We start from the raw sequence: 18,987 nt of genomic DNA on the forward strand, positions 1-18,987 counted from the left end.
CCAAATACCACTCACTCACTCACTCACTGACTCATCAACGTGCAGCCCGAACCACTGCACCTATCGACTTGAAATTTTAAGGGTATATTCCTACTATCACGTAGGTGCTCACTAACAATAAGGGAGGGTTTTCCGAAATTCCACCCCTAACGAGTGAGAAGGGGTAAAATGTGTTTTTATTTAATTCTACACATAAATATCGCGGGCGAAGCCGTGACGGGGGATGCTAGTATATAATAAAAACAATGAGTACATTTATACAGAAATGTATGAAAGATAGTGTATGGGACATGATGAAACCGGTTTCTTGATCAACAAACAGAAATCATTGAATTCACTGGCGCCAACTAATCGTTTCAAGTACTCTTCAGCAAGTGCCACTGCTTTCTTTTACCGCCGTTGATGTCTTCCCGATGCGAAACATTGCCGGAAGAGGACCCTTGACCAGACACTTGACGTGCAACTTTCTTGTCACGGTCGAGAACAACGCGTCATGGTAGCTACAACTATTCGACAGGAAATGATAAACATTATGCATGCATGACATCGTGAGAATTAATACGCGAAGAAAAATACGCCTCTGATGGGCCTTCGATTATGTCGATTGCGTAGTGCGTAAGCAACGAAAATCTTTTCCATACGGCGGAATAAAGAAACGGGGAGATAGTAAAAAGTCGTATCGATATCGGTTCCATATTCTTGAGAAGAAGAACTACATAGTGGCACCCAGCGGACGGAAACACAATCGTGACTCGAGGCAAAGATCTTTTGTCGAAAGGCTGTTTTCTTACATTCGATTTCGCAGTATGCATTTGGATAGACGGTCACACGCGCGCGACCGCGCGAGGTTGGCTACTCATGAATACATTATCCTTTCTAACGAGGTGAATAGGTCAAGTAGATGGAGTCGTAGCGTCTGCCCATAAATCACTCAAGGGGCAAGCGAGATCACCCCATGAACAGGCGCCGTTCAATGCCGCCCCGACTTGTCACGCATCTGCTTCCGCTTTTTATCCTGACGCTCTGTCCCAGTACCGACGCCCTCTTTGCGAAAGAAGTGCGTCCCGATCCATTCGTTCGTTCATTCATAGCTTAACGTAAAATGATGGTCGGTTTTGCCTTCTTCATCACGCTTGGTGTGAACCACCCTGCACACATAGTACGTCGCATACTATCGGTGTCTTCGGTGCTCGGCAGCGAGGAAGCCGTAATAATGCGCGACGCAATCAGAGTCCTTAACATATTGCAGTTATCGCGTGGTGTTTTCTCAAAGAGAACGGATATTTAGATTCACATTTAAATCCGAAAAATAAAATAACAATGACGTGTTGCGATTAGCAACTCGTATAAATGGTGTGTAAATCGTTAATCTAATCATAGGTCGAGGTTCTATTGTATAACGATTGTATGCGATTGTTTTCAATACATGGAAAATGATTTATTGCAACGTAACAACAACAATGATTAAAGTCGTACACTGGGAACACGAGGGTATTAATATTGATTCGCCGTAATACGACAGAAGCGGTGACGACCATAATTTATAATTCTCACCGGAGCGTTTGACCGAGCATCATTAATTTACACAGTCGGTTAAACATTAGGCGAATTTACACGTAGCCATTTAACGCTTCGCGCATGATAAAATACTGTCACAGAAAGATTTTGCAGCTTACATACTTTGCATACAAACGTTCTCTCGAATAATTTCGAATAATATACAATTCCGATTTCCGATTTAATCATTCGATATGAAAATTTTCATCGATACTTTACATATTTATATTTGATATATTGAGCTGTTTAAATAAATGTTGCATCTGCAAAAATATTGGATAAATATTGTATTAAGGCATATCAAAGGAAAAGAAAGTTAAGTTTGGTAAGGTTGTCTGTATTGTATTGTAATTCATATTTCACGGGGATATCTAAACTAAGTTGGAATATTTTGGGGCGCAGTGGTGGTATTATTAATAAATACGAAAATTCATTTTGTAAGAAACAATTTGCTGTATTTCGGTTCCGAGAAAAATCAAACTCTCAAGTAACATAGAATAACAATGATAGGTTAACGTGTTGACATAGATAACGACACACAGACGCGTGCCAAGTAAATGCAGAACTTTAACCATATATAAAAACCAGAAATACACAAGATCAACGTAAGAGTCAAAGTCGTGAGCAAGTTCCTCGCCAATCTCAACGTCTTTCGTAACTAGAACGTCGCATTATAATAAAGCTATTTACAAATTACGATATCTCGTAATAAACGTCATTCGTAAATGCTCTTCGCTGTATAATGTCATGTACATACGTAAAGTTCGATGCGTTACATAATATCAATAATTACTAAAACTTTGGTTACGCAAAAATAGACGCAGATATATATTTATATTTATATATATTTATATATGTATGTATATCCGTGCGCGCGAATTATTCGCCACTTTGTCAAGGATTTGTTAAAGAGTACGCCTATAAACAAATGTACAGTAATTACAAGGGAAATAGGACATGGATATAATCTATAAATAGTACATAATATGTATATAGCGATTACATTATGTCACAATTATTTCCCATATTCGCAAAAACGGAGGCCACTTGAATCGAAAATGAAGTAGCTGCATACTGCGTGCATTTTCATTCGTGACTAAGAAATGAAAATACTTATGTATTGAGACTATTATTCAAATTCATTTTGAAAAGATTTACGTAAAGATTCACCGTAATAATGACGATATAAATAATTTGCTTGCGCGAGGTGAAAGAATGTGTTTTAATCTGTTGGTCTTTCTAAAAGTATGATAACGCTAGTGTTGTCAAAGTAATTTTCTGTCGGTCCATTAGCGATAATTGCTGTTTAAGTATAAAGCAAATGTTGCCCAGCGATTAAACAAATATAAATACACGGTAAAAAAACATTTGTCTGATTAGGATTATTTTCGCTCGAATTAAATCCCCGTAATTGCGCGTTCGTAACAAATTCTAGTCACGCACACATTCGCACTTATATATAATCTCTTTTGTGGAAGCGCATCGCATCGCATTCTTTCCTCCTCTCTCAACTTTCTCACTCGGAAATCACAGTTAAACATTGGTTTTTCGACGTTTGGTGTGGCACTCGTCATCCGATACTGAGAGGTACGTCGGACGCAGCAGATGGACAAGAGAATTGGTAAAAGCATCAAAATTTATTTGCGCGTCGTGCAATTTTTAATCGTAAATTAAAATCTTGTCAGCTTTGAGGAGTTTATTGATTGTTGAATCAATATGGCAATATAGAAATTGCACATCCAAAGGTTCGGTCTCTCCAATGCATGTTCTTTTTTTAGTGCGGGTCTTTATCATAAATTCGTCGTTTGTATTCCGAACTGATACGCGATTTGTCCTCGATGCTCTTAAAGTGGAAAAGGAGCCGGTTGCTACCCCGATGACAGTTTATAATTACGCATAAATTAACAGGTTGTTACGCATGACATTTTCGCTTCATGGATGTTATCTCTACGTTAATAAACTTGATATAGAAATTACAAGCCCGATCGAAACTTGCTTGCTTCAATTGCGATACTTGCTAGGTTGCTTCTAGTAGCAAATATAAGAAAATTACGAATACAGTCTCCGAGAGACTGTAGCAGGTCGAGACCGAGTAACAGGTAAAAGCAATAACTCGCAACAAAGTAATGCACTAGGTATTTAACCCTCGGACAGCGGAACGTTTCAATACACACACACAGGCACACAGACACACAATATGCACACAGTTCATTCTAAAATAAATTTTACTTTATCTTGATCTTATTGTGTGTGTTTAAATGTTTATTTAAGAAATCATATTAAATAAATGTTATTTATATCATTTTTCGTGAAACATTCATAAAATAAGCACAGATAGTATAAATAATAAACGACTGTTAAAATTAGAGTAAAAAAAACAAGATGAGAAATGAGTGATTTAATAAGATATAAATAAATTATATTTAATCTATATTTAACAATTTATATAAAAAATATTAATGTTATTAAAGTGCCCCACAGAAAAACCTGAGAGCCGCTGAGCGAGCGTTAATTCTTTCAAATGCGTTTATATGCGTCACATAATTTTGACAGCATTAAAATATTACTCTTGCAAAGCTGAGGTAGCGATACGCGGCAACAGCGTTATTTTATTTCATCTTTTTAAGAATAACAAGATCGAGAGTACATTTGACAGAGCTTTTCTCACTGAAAGCAGTTCTCACAAAGTGAAGAACTTTTGGGTGAATATTCATTGAGGGCTATTTTCAACTGGGCATTTACTAAAGAGGCATTTACCATCTATAAGGTACACCGAGTTTTTGCCTGCGTGAACACCGAAATAGTAGTGACGCGTGCTTAAAGACAAGTAGAATGTTCTTTCGCATACGCATGATTTTTTAAAAATTCCGCGTTAATGTTGAATGTAAAAAAAAAGACTTAGCGTACAAGTCACGGAAGACGCACTGTGTGTGTGTGTGTGTGTGTGGTGTGTGTGTGTGTGTGTGTGTGTGTGTGTGTGTATCGTTGCATATCGAGAAGGGTAATCCTACCGTGTCGATAATCTGTTTCTGACAACTTGTCACAAACTCTTGATAACGAGCGTCACTCGTGGAACAGACACACTCCTGCCCCGTTTGCCCCGTACTCGTACTTTGTGTAGGGTAATCACAGTTCGCCGATCGACTGACGGGGTCAGCTCGCCGGCTTAGCTGAGGAGAACTCATTGGTGCATCCCGGATGCGGCGCCCAGGCGAGGCCCATAGAGGGAATACGGCGAGAAATACGGCGGCAATCCAGCGGTGGCGTGCGGATGTGGCGGTGGCGGTGGCGGCGGTGGTGGTAACGGCAGGCCGAGCGACGACAATGACGGAGGTAACAACGGTGATGGTTTGCCATATGGGTGGTAGCGCGCGGTGGCGAGCGGACTCAGTGGCGGCGTGGGGTAAGACCGGGCAAACAGGGGATGGGTTGGCGGCAGTCCCACTGGTGGCGACAGCAGGGACAGCGCGGCGGCCGTGCTCGCGGGATCGGCCGCGGCAGCGCTCGTCAACACGCTCGTGTGAGTCCTCAGGTGTTGCAGCAACTCGTCCGACGTGGCGAACCGCTTGCCGCAGAACGCGGCATCGCCGGCGATCCAGTTACACACGTAGGGAAACTGCGTACCCGCGGCCAACGCGGCCAGATGCGCTTGCGCGTGCACATAGACCGCGCTGGCCGCGCCGAGTGACGCGTAAGGCGAGACGTTGCCGGGTTGCTTGTGATCGCACTGGGTACAACCGGCCGGACAGGATGCCGGCGTCACGCTCGCGCCCGACGGCAATTTGCCGTTGGCGAGACACGCGACGGCTGCGGCGGCGGCGGCAGCGGTGGTCGCCGCGGAGTTCGACAGTAGATGCGAGTTCAGCTGGCAGCCGGTGCAGTAGGGATCGCGGCATATCGGCATCAGACTGTCCGCAGGACCAGCGGTGGTCTTCAATCGCGCGTAGCCGAAGTACGGATTCGCGGCAGCGACGAGGCCGTTCTTCAAAGCCGCGTGATGCTGTGACATGAGCGAGCTGGCCATCACGTCTATGGGCAGCTGACCGGGATTGTAGCCCAAGTAGGCGGCGGCGGCGGTGGAGACTGGGAGACCGACGCCCGCCGGTTTGAACGTGCCCAATGGCAGATCCTTGATGGATGGGTCGGTCATCGCGAACACACTGGCGGGACTGTAAGCGGGTTTGGCTTGTAACGAGGGACTACTGACGGTTGATTGACTCGCAGCAGCGGCTTCCGCCCCCCCGCTTGACGAAGGTATCGAAGGTGCCGAGCCTCTCGACACCGGCGAGTCCCGCGTGACCTCACCGTTCGGCGTCGCCGTCTTCCTGCCTTGCGGCGTGACCGCGCGCGTCGATGCGGCGCTCTGATTGCTGGGACATCGTTTACCACTGCTACCACCACCGGGTGTTCTGGATCGACCGGATGTCGAGTGACTCGACGCTGATCGCGGCTCGTCCGGAGTGGGCGCCTTCTCGCGTCCCAGACAGGATTCGTACGGCTTGAAACTGGTCTTGGTCGACTCGGACGCCGGTGTCGCTACCGAGGTGACCGAGGCCGCCACCGCCGGCGAGGACTTGTCGCGTGATTGCTCCGCGGTTTTCGACGATCTGTTACTCGACAACTTGTCCAAGGAACTTAACTTGTTGGACGGTGGATCCGCTCCTATCTGGCTGCACGTCTGAGCGAGCAGCGCGAGTGGACTCTTCTTCGCATCTAACTGAAATCAAAATATCAGATATATCGGATCAACCCTTGTGTTTTCTGTACAGTTTCGGGTGGGATACGTATGGTGTATGTACGAAAAATAGTAGGGTTCAAGTTTCAATATTTCTTTAATCAGCAAGAATATTAGGAGAAACAATATCTTTCAAACGTAAACAAATTTCTATGCGAAAATGTTCATAATGCGTTACACGTTTTACGAGTTTTATGTAAAGCAACGCGCGCGTTATACCGTTTTTCCTTTTTTATGTTCACTGGTCGTTTCAAATTTGGAAAACTTGTCGATTGGCATTGCTCAGATATACCAGTTGTTTCTCTCAACATTTCAAGCTGCATTTTATCTCGGCATTTAAATAGTCAAATAAATGCGATTAGTACTGAAATATTTTTATCAGATCAGAGCCTAATCCTTTCGTCGAGCACCTGGATACGCAACGTCAATGATTCTCGATCAATAGATACACCGCGGTATACGACCCGACAACCCTCGAAACTTGCCGCGTGACGCATCTCGTTGGAGACAAGTCCAATTAATGATGTGCAAACCACAATCTGTAGCGCCGTGTCACTCTCTCGCCGAGTGAGAACTGACGCGGATAAAGGGTGTGTGTCGAATAAACTTATCCGTCGAAACGCCCGTCCCCTGATTTGATTATCGAGCATTTTTTATCACACGCTCCCAACGATTCTCTAACGATCCTCTAACGTCAGCTGGAGTTGAAATACTTACGAGTTACTTTGCAATAACGATCAATCTGATGCAGCGTAATAACTCCAAAGCTGAATACCCGTAAAATCGTTAAGTAAATGATGTTTATTCGGATAAACTGATTTAAGATGATGGAACGTTTAATCTCCAGAGAGATGTTTAAGCGCGCGTTGCAATTCCCTCGAACCTGAAATACGACGTGTCAGCGGCGCGAGACGTCGCCGATAATCCGCGCGAAATCTGTTTCTTTTTTCTCTTTTCATCAAGCGAGAGCGAGAGACCGGGAGATATAATCAATATGCAATTGCCCGATACAGACGTCATTAGCATGTAAGTGCGGGAATTTAATATCGGCGCCTTCGTGCGTCTCCCGGGCTCGAAGTGATCACGATGATGCACTCGGTATAATTAACGTATAGAGGAGCGATATTTCTCGTCGACTGATACGTCCACCGAACAGATGTTCCGTCGTAATTAAAATGCAACGATCATGCAACACTAACCCGCCGCTCATGGTCGGCCGTGCTAATGGCGCGACGCCGACAGATATTAATGCCGTGAATTGCAACAGGCCATTACGGCAACGCGGGGCTATATATTAATTGCGCTCGTGAAAGTTAACGGGAACGTTCGAACGTAATATTTTAATCCGCTAATGCCGTCCGCCGACTTAATCGTCCCGACTAATTTATGCCCCTCGTGACGCGAACGTCTTCCCTTTTGCCCGCGCATTACGCATTACGCAGCTCCTGCGTGAAATCCCGCGGATTCTTTTTCACGCGTGCTCGAGAGACGCTCGGCAAATAAATGGAAGGAAAAAATATCGTTGCACGTGTCGAAGAACCGTCTGGTGTTATTATCAGATATCGGAGAGTCGATACGAAAAGCTCTACTCCACTTGCTTTCCCCGCTCGCGCAACAATCAGCATTGTATTACCGAATGCCGCTCTGATTTATGACGCGCGTAAATCAGCACGATACACGCCTAGACTTTGCCAACACTCGCTGTCCCCAAAATAGTTTACAGGAGTCCTGAGTATAAAACGCTGGCGCGCGTGTTTCCGTCGGGGATTAACGAAACGACGACGACGATGACGACGACAACGACGACGATACAGGCGACGTTAATGAGCCGCTGGGAAAGATATTTTCAAACGGACTTGTGCATGCGCGACACGTTGACGTAGCTATGTTGCTAATAATTATATGTCTGCTGATTAATTACTGAATGATTACGATATCAAAAAAACTACGTTCGAATTTCCAATTTTCCATATTTGTGAAATACACTGAAAGAATTGCGATTATTTATTTGCGACAATATATATTAAATTATACGTGTATGTACAACCCTGCAAGTTGTATCGATTCATTCACAGGGAGTCTCTCAAATTTGCACGGCCAGTGAGTATTCTGCGCGTACAAACATGAAAAAAATAGTTGTGTCGAATTATCTTGTGTCAAAACTTCTATTACGAACTCATCTGATATTTCTACGCTGATCTACGGTTTAGGTATTGAAACTTTTGAAATTCTCATGTCATTGTTTATCTATAGCACATTTGCCTAGCAGAGAATTGATTTTCTCTCACTCGAATACGTAAAGTCAACATTCCACAAGAAAATTACTGCGACATTCAAAACGTTTCGAGCGAATAAAAAGGAACGAGATTTTTCGTGGCACGTGTGTTATAATTCCGCCGCAGCGTTGAAACGCAAACGACAAAACCCGCTAAGGAGTATCGCTCGTTAAACACCAAGGTCGTAAATGTCGTAGCTCAAGTCGTTAAATCGCGATATAAACAGAAGCAGAACAGGTGCACATAAATAAATAAATAAATAAATATGGACTGCACAAATAGAGACTGTAGGAAAAAGAAAATGTCGAATAACACTGAAACTAACCGTAGTAGGTAGCGGCGTGAGGTATTCAGGACGGAGATACTGATTCGCGCTGGACGTCAGCATCTTTCGCGGTCGATCCTCGCACACGCACCGTCGCGGTTTCGTACTCAACGAAAGCACCACTATTTTCTACCGCATTCTCCGGCGCATCGGGAAGTTGGGCGCGAACCAACTTTGTGGGATCCCCTCGTGCACTTATTCCCTTTTTATATCCGTGGCAGCAACAACGAAACAACAATATCACTCGCGCATGAACCCATGCACGAGGCTGACCTCCGCGATGTTGAACGGCACTTATTCGCGCGCGCGGATTACGCGCCTCCTTGAGCAAACACCAAAACGGGAAGAAGACCCGTCACCCGGGATGCGCTAGTGCGAGACAGCGAGTATTCACACTGGGGGAAAAAGAAACAAACTAAAACAAGACTCGCGTGACGCGTCGACAACGACGACGACGATAATAACGCAGGCCAGTAGCACAAGTCGACACGGCGAGGCTCGACTCACGACTGAGTCGCTCGACTCGGCCGACGTGGAGCGCGTTCGCCCTCCTTTCCCCTCGCTGTTTGCCCTCACCGTTACCATCGTTCAGCTGACTTCCCCTACTATACACACCGCAGATTCGCTCCCCCGGGGAGCATCCCCGCTTCCTCACGTCTCGGCGACAACATCGTGGAGGTGCCTTGCCTTCCCCCTTCGTCCCTCCACGGTATCGGATCGGACGGCGTGTATCGCGACTACGAAGCGCGGAACGACACGAAACACCACGAGCGGCGGCGACTAACCAATGCGGGCGGAAGAGGCGAACGCAAAGGTGACGGCGGCAGCGGTGGCGACGGCGACGGCGACGGCCGTAGCGACACGGCGGTCGTTGTCGGTTCGCGCTACGCTGACACTTTTGCCGGGTGCGAGCGACTCGGCCAACGACGTGTCAACTGCCGCGAGGTATCCTCTCGCGACTCCCATCACGATCGCCGTATCTCCGAGGGAGTTTTCTCCTCTGTGTACCTCGCTGGTTCGTACCGATACTGTTTTTCCTCCTGACGCTCAAAAGATGCGCCCGACACCTGCGCGGTATCTCACGATACGTCTGTATGCACGCGCGTACACGCGAGCGCGAGCGAACGGTAAAGTCGCATGCGAGATCTTGGAATTCGTACTCATCGAGTAATTGACGCGTTTGACGAAATGATCGTTCTTAGAAAATCGCCCGTATACTCTACATCGCGAGCGACGCTTCTTTACAAAACTGCCGGGAGACAACATATAGTCAGTCACGCTCTAGGAAGTTTATTCTCTCAAACATGAATTAGATTTACGACTCACGCGTAAAGACATTACATTGGGATAGCTTTCATGTCTTATTTGCTATTTACGATCATTTACGCTCATTATTTCCTATTCAAGCATAACAAGTGTGATAATAGTTTTTCTTCAACAAGAGACCTTCTCTCTCTCAATATCGAGTGCCAACATACACATAAAATGATTAAGTATCGAACAATATAATGCGTGAAGAAACATGAAACGATCATCTTATGCACTCATATGCAACCTTTGTTCGTGCACAACGATACAACATACTCCGAAATATGATATATTATTATTTTACATTACCGAGGTGGTCTTTTTAAGTTACAAAGCTCTATTCTGAGAACATAAATCTGCTTCGAATAGATCAATTCTGGAAGATCTCCCTCTTTTCACCAAGTTGTCAAAGTAATTGCCAATATAAAGAGAGGTAGCAAAGATTGATTTATGATTCTTATTCTTTTAAAAAACTGTTGCCGACCAGAAAATAAGCTGTCAAAAAGTACCTGTTAAAAATACCTTAAAATTTTACCATTTCGAAACTTGACATGTTTAGGATGCAGGAGGCCTTGTCCAATATTTTACGGTAATTAAAATTATTATATTTTATTGCATCATTCGTTACGTTACTTTGAGAACTCGCCAACGGTCAACAAACATATCTCAAGAAAAAGCGTTACTTTATACCTGAATGGAAACATTTTTCCTTGCTTACGAAACAGCAAACTCATACTGTATGGCATAAATTTTATCGTTTATCGTGAATACTAACTTTCGGTCATGTCAACTTTCAATAAAATGTTGAAAAATGTTCAATTCCACACTAACCGATTTTACGTACATTTTATATAGAGCACAACTAAATACAGAAGAAGAAATGATGAAAACAGAATAAAATATTATTCAAAATAATCTGGATTGTTATGTCCTGTTTTCTGTTCTTCTGTCGTTCCAGATTTACCGTGGTCCAGATTTTCACTATTCGATACTTTATTATAGAGAAATATTTTATAAAGAAAAGACAATATTACAGAATATTTAGGTAGATACTATATTATCATAGTACGTAATAATATATATAAAATATATGAAAAAAATATATATATAATATACACACATACGCATAAGATATTAGTATTGTAAGATAATATTATCGAGTATTATCGAGAAAAATATCAAGGTTCTGATAGTCGAGGTTCAAAATTCAAACTCACTAAGCGAAATTTTTCTTGATGCCATTTTGTATAGTGTAAACCGTAACATTATGTTTCTGCAAATGTACATTGTTTGCATAGCTATTACAAAGATTTTGTACTTGTTTAAAAATATCTCAAGATTTAAATCATATTAACACGCGTTTAAGAAAAAATGTCCATCTACTGTAATAGTTACATATTCATCATTTTGTAAATGTAAAACGCTACTTGCAAGTGTATAGAAATGGCATTTTATATTCGCGACACGTGGGCGAAATTTAATACCGAAATAAATTTAATGCGAAAACGTTTAAAACGCTTGCGCGACGCGAGTTCTAATGCATATTGTAACGATTAATGAATTCGACTAAAATGGATTGAAGTGGTAATGGCAGTGGTGTATGTTGGCGGATACGGATGCGTTAGTAATGCATCGAAATGCATATCAATTGTTTCATGGAAATTCGAGTGTCAGTTCCCCTCATTACTATTCGCAAAATTATAGGATTGTGTTGCACGTACCATGATTGTGTTGCATGTGCCACGCAGAAAAGGTGATTTACGTAATTCCGTATTGATTGTTGAATCGTACATTATCATGTAACTTGATTTAATTCGGCACTTTAATTAAAAGCTATAAAAGAAGACTACTCGTGATATTAACGTATAGGTTTCGGAAGTTACAGCTAATGGATAAAGCATGGAAATTACTTGAAAATTTTTAATTAAAGTACATCACGATTCTCAAAAATAAATTATGTGATTGGACAAAAAGAAAAGGGAAAGAGAAGAAAAAACAATTCAATGATTAATGAAAAGTTGTAATGTTAAATTTCATAAGGTACATGAAATTACACGTAATACCAGATACAAATTAGAAATGTGATTTGTGAAAATTTCGTGATACAGTAAGTTGTTTTCCAACGAGAATAAATATAGGTATCCCACATTTTCGTCGGTCAACGTTTATTTCGTATTCGTTTGTGCATGTTTTATTAACGAATAAATATTATCTTTTGCAAACTGCGACCGTTGAAGGTTTCATTAATAATTCTGCTATTTTATCCGCAACGATCTATCAGATTGCTTCGCGTCGTTATTTTTGCCTTTATAACGTAAATTTACGTGCACTTCCAACAGCGTAGCACGAACCTGTATATACGATAGTAATGTCGTTAGATCATAATAAATTTGCGTTATAATGCGTAAATATCTCTCTAATTTCTCGAGAACAGCTGCTACGCGCAAGAAATGCTAGATTACTTGTTACTCATTTCGACTCTGCTACCCTTCTTCAACGACGCGTCGTTGTCTCTCGTCGTCGTCGGCTGGTCTGATGTCGCAGATAATACAAGACACTCTGGCAGGCTCCTTCAGTCGGCGCCACATAAACACGTCGTCCTCGTCTGTTCCGCCGAGAGGGGAAGAGAGGTTTGGATAATTATACACCGCTCTCATCTCTCACCAAAGCGTATCCTCTAACTAGCGCTAATAACGCCGCTAATGCTCTTCCGTGGAAACTGTTCGTATCTAACAACCGCCCGGAACGTCGCCCTGCAGGAAGATAAGATAGAAATAGCGCCGGGATATTGTTCGGGTTTCTTTCGGATGGGAAAACGCCGACCGAGAATTGTGCAATACGTGTCTATTAGCGAACCATTAGTCTGTTAATTTTCTACAGCGTAAAGAATTAACTTGTCAGGTCAAGTGGAATGCGCACCGGTTTCTTGAAAAATTCATTTATTTTAGTTTTATTGATATGTTTGTTCGATATCAATGAGTCTTATAAACTTTTTTTATCGAGATATATATACTTGCAATACTCCGAAATGTTTCAGTAATACACGCCACGTAATTTATTTCGATATGTTTGCCTTTGTAATTATATAACTCTTAATTCTTTTCTTTTTCATTATTTATTCAACAAAATTATTTATTTAAAATTACAAAGTACTTCTTGTGTCGTCAATATCATCTAGATTTATGCTCCAACAATGGAAAAATGGAACAGAGAAAACGTTCTGAATGAATTCTACGAATCTTTAGATGCAACATTATTATATCCAACAGAGAAATAACTGTTGTCATGGATGATTTTAATGCAAAGGTCAGGAGAATGGCGAATGATAATCATTTCAGACAAATAATTGGCAGGTTTGATATCAGTGAAAGAAATGATAGGAGTAAACATTCACTGTATTTTTTCAAGCAACATTGCATAATTGAAGTTAACAGGTGTATATAGCTATGGCAAAAAGCGCCACGATCAGGTTTATACAACTCTGAAAGGATCGAAAGAATTTCAATAACCGTGAAAACAAGTCTGGTCGAGACCTTGGTATTCTTCATCTTTCTGAAATGGTATAGAAACCTAGAGAATGCTTCAAATTTCGTGAACTGCACATCGCACAAATGTTTCTATCCTTCAGCAGCTTAAAATCCAGTGAAAGTTCTCGGCCCCTTGTTAACGGAGAGATTTCCAGTTTTTCAGTCATATCCTATACAGCACAAAATATTCGGAGAATATTCTAACAACATGATTTCCATATATTCTGAGAATATTCGAAAAAAATATTCACAAACAGTTCCACGAATGTTCTAAATGTTATTGGTATGTTATTTGGTAAGTACTCAGAATATTCTAATGATATTTCAATGAATATTCTTATAATATTTCCCACAATATTCCTAGAATATCCTATAGAATATGTATAGAAATAGTCCATAAACATACGCAAAATGTTCATAGAATATGCTACAGAATATTTATAGAACATTCAGAGAATGTGAGTTTTTGTCTACTTCAAATGTTTCATGGAAGGTTCACAGAAACTCTGAAGCATTATATGAGAATATTCTAAACATTCTCCGATATTATTCTATGAATGATCATAGAACGATCTTGTGCTGTATGGGATTGATCATCGAAGCAGAGGTCGTTCGCCGATGAGATAGTCCGATCAGGTTGAGAAGGCAACGGGCAAACTTCCTTTTATGAAGCCTTGAGGTGTTGGTGAGCCGAATAGAAGATCGCGATCTTACGTGAAGTAACGACTAAGGAAAGAGAGAGATTCAATAAAATAATTGTACTACGTTACTGAAAAATTTGTTATGTAATGTTGAATGCGGGCTATTAGACTTTTCAGAATTGTCTTCTCAATGTGTAAATTAAAATAGTACATGTTTTCTTTGTGCGGTGATAAATGTATTTGTTTGCATACTATAATAAGTGTATAATTAGCTAACATACAAAAGAAAATTTTTTAATTTAAGTCACTTGCGCATATTATATGCCACAATTTATGTGATTCTATGAACATTACGTCAATCTGACGTACAATGAGCAAATATTTACCGTAGTTGCGATAGAATGATAAATGATTAACGTGGATATTGACTATGAAACACCGACATTACATTATGAACCACAACAAATCATGAAACGTGATATACGTGTACAGATCAGAGATTGTCAGGCTACTTGTGATAATAAAGCATCAATAGCTATAATATATGTATATTTCCTTCTTTTGAATAAGCATTATAACGCACACAACAAGCAAAAGTGTAAGTTGCAAATACAAAATGTTATCTACAAAATAATAATAACATTTCTAAATTAGTTTTCTAGAATATTTTGAATAGATCTACGTAAGCCGTTTACAATAGTGTGTAAAGACTTATTTTTTTCAATGAAATATATTTTGCAAGAATTACATTTATTGTTCCACATTATCTGTACCATTATGCACTATCTTTTTCATACGAAATATAAACAGAATCTGTACGATGTTCGTACTCAAAAACCATTGTTAAGACGGTCTATACAGTTTGTGCGGACATTATCGTTATCAGCCTTCAGTAATAATAGACTGCAGCGCGTTGCGCGCAATTACATGAGCGATTTATAGGTTTTCATCACGCAGTTCTACTTCCTTTGACTTCTTAATGGGTGTGCGCTGGGTTTCTGAAGCTATCCTAGCGGAAAGTTTCCATTATTTTCCATCATCTCGCAATTAATCACGCTAATTACGCCCAGGAGTAACACTTATCGCAGCGTTTGAAAAATTACGGATGATTGCGTTAAACTGCTTCTCCAACACCGACTGATTATGTTTTGCGGCGCGCTCTCTCGCGCTTTGTCTCCAATCTGTTCATTTTATTTTTATCCGTGGTTTTTCTCTCGCGATGTCTCTCGAATTAACGTCATCAGCTCAAGTCCAATAACGCGGTGCGCTACGTGCACGCGCTATTGTTCAGGACTGACTTTACCAGTCTGTGATTCCTCACGCGTCACCGTGCCTCATCGTAGCGAGCTACTCGGCGACGGATAATCACCCTCCGCTCACCGCACATCGATCAGGCGAAGCGTAAACACGATTAGTATAACGCACGGGTAATGAACTAATCCCGCCACGTCGTCGACGAGCACGAACACGTTTGGAATCCGGGAACGCGGGGCGATGCGACGACTCGGTCGACGACGTTCGCGTGACGTCGCTGACGTTTCTCTCCGTTTCGCTGCTGCTACCGCCACCGCCGCCACCGTCACCGCCACCGCTACCACCGCCACCACCACCACCATCACCGTCGTCACCATCACCACCACCATCACCACCACTACTACCACCACCGTCGCCATCCTTCCACTTCTCGCGCTTCGGCTCTTTTTTTTCTTCTCCTTCTCGCGCGCGCTCCAGAAACGAGCACGTTATTTATGGGTAGTCGGTTGCAACTCCACTGGCGCATTCTGCACAAGGGCTGCACGAAATCGACAGCTGTCGCCTCGTTCGGCAGCTCCGTATATCCATCTCCCCTCTCCTCGTCCTTGGCGTCGCTCCGCCACCCTCTCGGACTTTTCCACCGATGTGGCAGCTTCTGCCGTTCTATCCTACTCCTTTGCTCGGAGGTTAAGTTTGTCATCCTATTCACGCGCGGTACGTATCCGTGCGTTATACGTATGGGCGGACACATAAAGTGTCGCGTTAAGTCGCGCGCGATATTTCCGTGCGACATGATTTCTGGTAAAAGCGCTTAAGTGCTGTTGCCGCCGGCCTCACCGACAGACTGAGGGTGGATAGCTCGACCTGTAAATTGGACAGAATTTTAGACTTGGGATCACGTCTGTTACGTGCGTCTCACGTTTTTCCTTAGCGAAGGTCCAAACGGCGGACGCGACTCTCAAGGGGAAACGGGAACCACGGGAAAGGCATCACTCGAGGAGCTATCTTTGACGCGCCATAGTTGGACGACACAAGATATTGGATATCGCGTTACGACGATTCAAGATGAATACAATACAATACAGTACCAGCATCCGGTCAGGCTTATCTGCAATGAAGTTATAAACAACGATAATTATCGCGATGGCTGGTGGGTCGCTCCGCTTCCTCGATTTAATGGCGAGATCTACTAGCTAAGAGGGCGGTGCACGCCAGCGCCGATAATGGATCGCCGCTTCGCTAAGAATCATCCGTCCGATGCGCGAATAACGGTGGAGGGTATATGCGTCCGTACCGATATGAGCATACACTACGTACACGGGCGCAAAAGGCGTTTATTTATGTCCTCTTTGTCGGGCTATCGATAACCGCTGCGGAGAACTGCGGCGCGGCAGCGTGGCGTGGAGTGGAGTAGCGTGGTATGGCATAGCGTGGCGTGGCGTGGCGTGGCGCGGCGCGGTGTGGCGTGGCCTAGTGCTGCGCGCAGCTCGTGTCGGTGTGTACGCACATAAATAATGCGAGCGCAATTTCCCATGTAATTGATGGGGCTCCCCTGTTCCTCCTCCCTCCGTCGCCGTTCCCGTTCCATAATGGTGAGTGAACTGAGCTCGGGATGTTAGCCGGAGAGAGCACCCCGCGGGGCGTAAACTCGACAATGCCTTCGTCACGCCGCGCATTGTTTGCCACCGCCGAGAGTTCACTCTCGGGGCTTGATTTACTGTCTCCGGCTGTGCTCACGAGCCGCGGACGGCCCCGCAAAGAGCGTGTACCGAAATTTTCGTCGAGAGATATCCCGGCATCTCTTTCCGCTGTCACCCTGCACGAGGCTCCACGAGGAACGAAGGACGTGTCTAGAAACAGCACTAGAGGCAACTCACACACACACACACACAAAAGATACTTGATAGGAGTCATTTCAATGATTCCTATGAGGGCGGCACGCGCCCTCGTTAACTATATTCAAACTTACATTGCGTTTGCAGAACAAATAAAATTAATCCAATGAAAACTATTGCTACTCCAATAGCGAAATATACTCGTTTTTTACGACCGTCGTCCTTACATCTTTACGTGCGCGTTCTATGCAGAACTTGTTTCTTTCAACAAGCTCGACAATTGAACCAATAGTTTCCGCGGAGGAAAAGAAATTGACGGTGTCGATCGACGCAAGAGAGTCGGATTTTTCTTTCCGTTTCCTTGCCGAGACGGTACACGGAATGCGGAATACGTTACTTCCACTTTTGCGTGTATGCAAGTACACGTTATCTCGTTACGTCCTACTGACAATCCGATCGGGCATCACAGCCTGGTCCAGACGAGCAGACTAGATTAGGAAGGGTTAACCAACGCGCCGGTGATTTAAATCAATGACGGCGGCACATCTGCTGGCAGAGATTAATGATTAGACGCACGAGAATGAAGCCCCGGGACTCGGCGCTTTCAGAGATCAGACAGATTAGAAACTAATTTAACGAGCAGCTTTCATCTTGCAATCCAATATCCATCCCGATCCCCCTTACTGTATCACGTGGGCAGCCACTACTACCGGGTATATTGATTGATCGACGTCGACGATGCGGTAAATGCGGCATGACGTTTCACCACCTAAATCTACCTTCACTCTCTATTCCTCAAGTATCACTTTTTTCACTTTCTCGTTTCAGATGCCATTTGATGCATTTTCGGTTTCGTTACACCATTTCGTTAATTGTCAAAGTTTCATCTAAATCTTTTTTGCTTTTGTAGAGATAGTTTACAAGTGGAGGTTTTTTCGAAAGAACATTCTAACAAACGCTCTTATAGTGGTTATATTCGCGTGTATTCGCATTACCATTTTTAAAGCCTCTTTTTAACTCTTCGTGGCAGCTATCGTAACGTTATCGTGCTTATACTGCGTTCTAACTTGACAAAGGGATACACTGCAGTTGTGTATCACGGCAACTCTATAAATACATCGGCTTGACAGTTTACGACAACGCGGAAGCCGTTAAGCGATGACTTGTAAGGCGATACTGAAACTCTTCTCGACTATACTTTGAGAATACACGCCGATCGATGCTATTGACATTTACTGATTGCTAATAAATTCTCAAATATCCTTGTGCATATCAGTGTTGCTTTATTATTTTGCATTATCATTTACGATTAATTTTTAGTTAATTTTTTAATATGGATTAAATATGTGTGTAAAGATTAAAATTGAATTTTGGAGTTGTAGCTTTTTGCAGATATCCAAAAAGGATATTCTTTAAACATACAGAATATTATATTTTACTTTGTAACTAGATTCTAACAATGGCAACAAAATAAATACTTGTAATACAAATATAAATGTCATAAAAATTCTGTATGGCGCTGAGTTGTA

General features: G+C 42.7%; 1 protein-coding gene and 2 long non-coding RNA genes across 3 annotated transcripts; all 3 read right to left on the reverse strand.

Annotated features, from left to right (window-relative positions):
* Positions 1-3,926: 3,926 nt before the first annotated feature.
* On the reverse strand, positions 3,927-9,525 carry LOC105286623 (zinc finger protein Elbow). The gene is made up of 2 exons (XM_011351684.3): positions 8,894-9,525; positions 3,927-6,274 (listed from the first exon to the last, which is right to left on the reverse strand). Exons 1-2 carry the CDS (start codon positions 8,954-8,956, stop codon positions 4,739-4,741), a joined length of 1,599 nt encoding a protein of 532 aa, XP_011349986.1. The 5' UTR covers positions 8,957-9,525; the 3' UTR covers positions 3,927-4,738.
* A 2,824-nt stretch (positions 9,526-12,349) lies between these two features.
* LOC105286624 lies at positions 12,350-12,754 on the reverse strand. Its single transcript, XR_895279.3, has 2 exons — positions 12,664-12,754; positions 12,350-12,552 (listed from the first exon to the last, which is right to left on the reverse strand). It is a non-coding gene; the product is annotated as an uncharacterized LOC105286624 (long non-coding RNA).
* Positions 12,755-14,588: 1,834 nt separating this feature from the next.
* Positions 14,589-17,029, reverse strand: LOC105286625. The gene is made up of 2 exons (XR_895280.3): positions 16,712-17,029; positions 14,589-16,487 (listed from the first exon to the last, which is right to left on the reverse strand). It is a non-coding gene; the product is annotated as an uncharacterized LOC105286625 (long non-coding RNA).
* Between the last annotated feature and the right edge of the window lie 1,958 nt (positions 17,030-18,987).

The sequence above is a fragment of the Ooceraea biroi genome, chromosome 14, assembly GCF_003672135.1.
Source record: "Ooceraea biroi isolate clonal line C1 chromosome 14, Obir_v5.4, whole genome shotgun sequence".
NCBI lineage: Eukaryota > Metazoa > Arthropoda > Insecta > Hymenoptera > Formicidae > Ooceraea > Ooceraea biroi.

Excerpts from the sequence above, each read along its gene's own strand:
- LOC105286623 (XM_011351684.3), bottom strand. The coding sequence starts at position 8,956 with ATGCTGACGTCCAGCGCGAATCAGTATCTCCGTCCTGAATACCTCACG. Across the intron at positions 6,275-8,893 it reads TCACGCCGCTACCTACTACG|TTAGATGCGAAGAAGAGTCC; the intron begins GTTAGTTTCAGT and ends TTTTGATTTCAG.